General features: G+C 55.4%; 1 protein-coding gene across 1 annotated transcript; it reads right to left on the bottom strand.

Annotated features, from left to right (window-relative positions):
- Positions 1-514: 514 nt before the first annotated feature.
- Positions 515-1467, bottom strand: LOC146421955 (olfactory receptor 14J1-like). The gene has a single exon (XM_085046841.1). The coding sequence runs from the start codon at positions 1445-1447 to the stop codon at positions 515-517; it is 933 nt and encodes a 310-aa protein (XP_084902967.1). The 5' UTR covers positions 1448-1467.
- Between the last annotated feature and the right edge of the window lie 2979 nt (positions 1468-4446).

Genomic DNA, 4446 nt, shown 5'->3' on the forward strand with positions numbered 1-4446 from the left:
TGTGTCCCTGCAGTGCCCATGGCCTGTCCCTGCCTGTGCTCACAGCACAGACACACAGCAGGGCTGTCACCAAGCTGCCAGAGCACTCAGGCCTTACACACACAGAAGGGCTGGGGAGTGTGGAGCTGGGGAGAGCAGATGTGGGAAGAGCCAGGGCCATTGTCCCTGGCTGTGCTGCTGTGCTGGGAGTCTCTTCCCTCCACCTCTGCTCACAGGCACTGCCCCTGGAGAGACAGAGGAGGGCTCAGGAAGCATCTTTGACACACAAGTAAGGGCAGTCAGTTGTTTTTATTTAAATACATGGGGAACTAGCCTCTTAAAAGTTTTTGTGTTTCAAATGAAAGGCAGATGTTCATGTAAAAATGCAAGGAGTAATAATATAGTATTTTATAAAAAACATTACAACATTAGAAAAATTGTAAGAAAAAGTACCAGTGAAAAGGAGAAATAGGAAAAAAAAAGGCTGAGATTGTAAAGAGTTTCATCCTGAACACTCTGAAGCAGAAAAGAGAGTTTAGTGCTTCTGAAAAGATACAATCATCAGTTTCCTCAGGGCATCTTTGAGCTCCTGGTTCCTCAGGCTGTAGATGAGAGGGTTCAGTACTGGAGGCACCACTGAGTACAGAACTGAAACTGCCAGATCCAAGGATGGGGAGGAGATGGAGGGAGGCTTCAGGTTGGCAAAAATGCTAGTGCTGATGAACAGAGAGACCACAGCCAGGTGAGGGAGGCATGTGGAAAAGGCTTTGTGCCGTCCCTGCTCAGAGGGGATCCTCAGCACAGCCCTGAAGATCTGCACATAGGAGAAAACTATGAAAACAAAACAGCCAAGCCCTAAACAGGCACTAACAGCAAGCAGCCCAATTTCCCTGAGGTAGGATTTGGAGCAGGAGAGCTTGAGGATGTGTGGGATTTCACAGAAGAACTGGCCCAGGGCATTGCCATGGCACAGGGGCAGGGAAAATGTATTGGCTGTGTGCAGCAGAGCATAGAGAAAGCCACAGGCCCAGGCAGCTGCTGCCATGTGGGCACAAGCTCTGCTGCTCAGGAGGGTCCCATAGTGCAGGGGTTTGCAGATGGACACATAGCGGTCATAGCTCATGATGGTGAGGAGGGAAAGCTCTGCTCCTAAAAAGAAGAAAACCATAAAGACCTGAGAAGCACATCCTGAGTAGGAGATGTCCCTGGTGTCCCAGAGGGAATTGTGCATGGCTTTGGGGACAGTGGTGCAGATGGAGCCCAGGTCAGTGAGGGCCAGGTTGAGCAGGAAGAAGAACATGGGGGTGTGCAGGCGGTGGTTCCAGGCTACGGCGCTGATGATGAGGCTGTTGGCCAGGAGGGCAGCCAGGGAGATGCCCAGGAAGAGGCAGAAGTGCAGGAGCTGCAGCTGCCGTGTGTCTGCGAATGGCAGGAGGAGGAAGTGGCTGATGGAGCTGCTGTTGGACATTTTGAGCCTCTGGCCATGGGGACCTGTTCAGGGAGAAGACAGTAACAAGTCATGAGAGGCTTTCCTGAGCAATGTCCCAGCCCTTTCTCCCAGCCCTCCCACTCTGTGCCACCCAATTTCCCTTTTCTCAGAGCTCTTCCTCCAGCCCCATGCCTGCAGCTCTGCTGGGATCTGGCCCTGTTGCTGTGACAAGCAGTGGCTCTGCCCATGGACACCGAGGAGTCAGCTCTGCTCTGTAACATTGGGGTCATGGCAATGGGGGACAGGGACCAGTCCTGGGTTGGACTTCCTCAGACCAAACTGCCCCTAAGGCAGAGGAGCTTGGCAGAATCTCCTTTCCCAGAGCTGAGGAACAGTGACAGCCAAAGGCAGTTTGAGAGAATTTCCTGCTGGGCTCAGGGAGAACAGAGAGAACTGTGCAAGGCAAGAGGATTGGCTGTAACTCAGTGAAAGGTGAGGGGAGCTGCTCTGTTGCTCCATCTGTTCCCAGCTGCCCTTTCTGAGATCAAGGGCACTCACTGTGTTCCCCTGAAAATCACCCTGACACAGCTGAGAGCAGAGGGACTCACAGCAGAGGCAAATGGCTCAGCCTTTCTCAGAGTCTCAGCCCCACTGCTGACCAAGGACACTCCTGTCCCCCAGTGTCCTCTGGAAGGCAGCTCACAGCTTGGATGGACACCCCGAGGACACACCAAGGGTCCTGGCCATGGAACTGCTTGAGGAGAGTCATTTCATTGCCAGCCTGCCAGCCTGCCCTGCCCAGAGCTGCCCAGGGCAGAGGGAGCTGGGACACCTCATTGCTGTGCTCACCCTGCACAGGAGGAGCCCCAAGGGCTGCGCCTGACCCTGCAGCTGCAACTGCCATTGCCAGAGAGCCTGTCAGCAATGCCAGGAGCAGCTGAGCAAGGCAAGGAGAGAGACAGCCGAGCCCTGAGGAAAAGCCTTTCCCTGCCCAGCCCTGCCCAGCCCCTTGCAGGCAGCAGCAGTGCAGGACAGTCGCCCTCAGGCCCTGGTCAGCAGGGAATGGGCAATGGCAGGAGAGATGCCCTTCATCTCTGGTGCTGCTCTGCCGGCCCAGGAGGGGACTGAGGGCCCCGAGCCCCCGGGCTGAGGGCTGTGCTGGCTGCGAGGGGACACAAGAGCTCTGCTGCTCAGGGCAGTGTGTGCACTGCAGGGCAGGGCCGGCAGGTGCCACATGTCTCCTGCAGCAGGGCTTCCCTCAGCATTGGCTCCCTCCCAGCCTGCCCAGGGCTCTGCTGCTGGAGCTGTCCCAGCCGGGAGCTGTTGCTGTGGCCCCGGGCTCCTTCCCTGCCAGTGCTGCCAGAGCCCAGCCCAGCCCCTGGGCCAGCTGTGCCCTGCAGCCCCTCGGGGGTGCAGGGATTAAAGAGCAGCTGGAAGCTGGGCATGAGCTGGAGCTCTGAGCAGCGCTGGCCCACACAGCACCCTGTGCACAGCAGCAGGACCTGCCCTGGCAGGAGTCACTCCTTGCAGCCACAGCTCCACTCCACCCTCCGTGGGGAGCTCCCAGGCAGGCTGAGAGCTGCCCCTGGCAGGTGGCAGATCCCCTGCCCTGGCAAAGAGCCCTCAGGGCTGCAGGAGCTGCTCTGCAGGACAGCCCTGGGCACCCCTGGCTGCACCCCCACCTTCCCAGCCTGCAGCCACCCCTGGCAGCAGGAGCTGTCCTGCCCTGTCCCTCTGACGGTGCCCAGGGCAGCCCCGCTCTGCAGCACATCCTCCCCCAACCCAGAAACACCAGCAGAGCCATCCTTACAGTCATATCAGTGCTGTCATGTGTCAGCTTTAGGAGATCCCTGCAGCCAGAGACTTACTGTGTCAGAGGTTGTGAAGATTTCTCCATGAATAAGCTCAGAATTGTCCTTCCAGTTGCTTTAAGCCTCTGTCTGCTTCACTCCTCTCAGGTACCTGCAGGCAGCACCCTCAGCCCTGCTGGGCTGGGAGAGAAACTGCTCCTCAGGAGAAATGTCTTTTTGAAGCTCTTCTTGGTTACCAGGAGTTCCCTCTGTGCCAGGATCCCAGCCCAGCTCAGCAGCACAGCAACAGCACAAGGACTGTAATGAGCCTCTTGGGGTTTTGGTGCTGAGGCCCTGGACATCCGTCACTGGGAGGGAGTTACAGAAACCTCTCACGAATTCAAAGTTAGAATCAAATGTCAATGTTTCTGGAAGTTTTAATGGGTCCCAATGAGGGACATGACTGAGAAAGTGTCCCCAGGTTCCACTTAGAGGAAGAATTTGGAGGCAGTGATGACAGGGTGGGACAAACAGAAGTCAATTCTTGGTGCCCTTTGGCACAGCAGCTTCTGTACCACCAAGAGCTGTGAGGAGACACCTTGTCCTGAGGCACTGGGGCTCCTGGCACATCCCCAGCAAGGCTGGGCACTGTCAACCCCTTGTCCTTCCTTTAGCACCCCCCACACCCCCATCCCAGTGGCCTCAGGGATCTGCTGGAAGGAGTCCCTGGGAAGCCTTGGTCAGGAATGGCCCTGGGGGCTCCTTCATGCTCCCAGGGACTGCAGGTTTGTCAAAGAACTTTGGGATTTGCTTTTGCCTTGGAATCTCTGAGAGCTTTGTTCAATCATGGCCTCCAATTATCTGCTGTAACGAGTCCCTTGAGATTCTCTGTCAGTAACAACACTGAGTGGGGCTCATTAATGCTTCAAGGTACTCAGGGTTTATTAAAGTCCTTCTTTTTGACCCTGAGTCTCTGAGAGGTTTGTGCAACACTGGCCTCCAATTATCTGCTGTAATTAGTCCCTTGAGAGCCCTTGTTAGTAATGACACTCAGTGGCCTCATTAATGTCTCGAGTACTTAATTTTTTAAAGGTATTTTCCTTTTTCCTTTTCCCACTGATTCTCTGAGAGGTTTTTGTGCAATCATGGCCTCCAGCTCTCTCCTCCAAGGAGTCTATGGGTAGCCTGTGTTGGTTATGGACCTCAGTGGGAACCATTAATGCTTGGAGACACTTTAGGTTTTTCTTC

The sequence above is a fragment of the Lichenostomus cassidix genome, unplaced genomic scaffold (genome assembly GCF_008360975.1).
Source record: "Lichenostomus cassidix isolate B80296 unplaced genomic scaffold, HeHo_3.0 HiC_scaffold_46, whole genome shotgun sequence".
NCBI lineage: Eukaryota > Metazoa > Chordata > Aves > Passeriformes > Meliphagidae > Lichenostomus > Lichenostomus cassidix.

Coding starts and splice junctions, on each gene's coding strand:
- LOC146421955 (XM_085046841.1), bottom strand. CDS start 1,447: ATGTCCAACAGCAGCTCCATCAGCCACTTCCTCCTCCTGCCATTCGCA.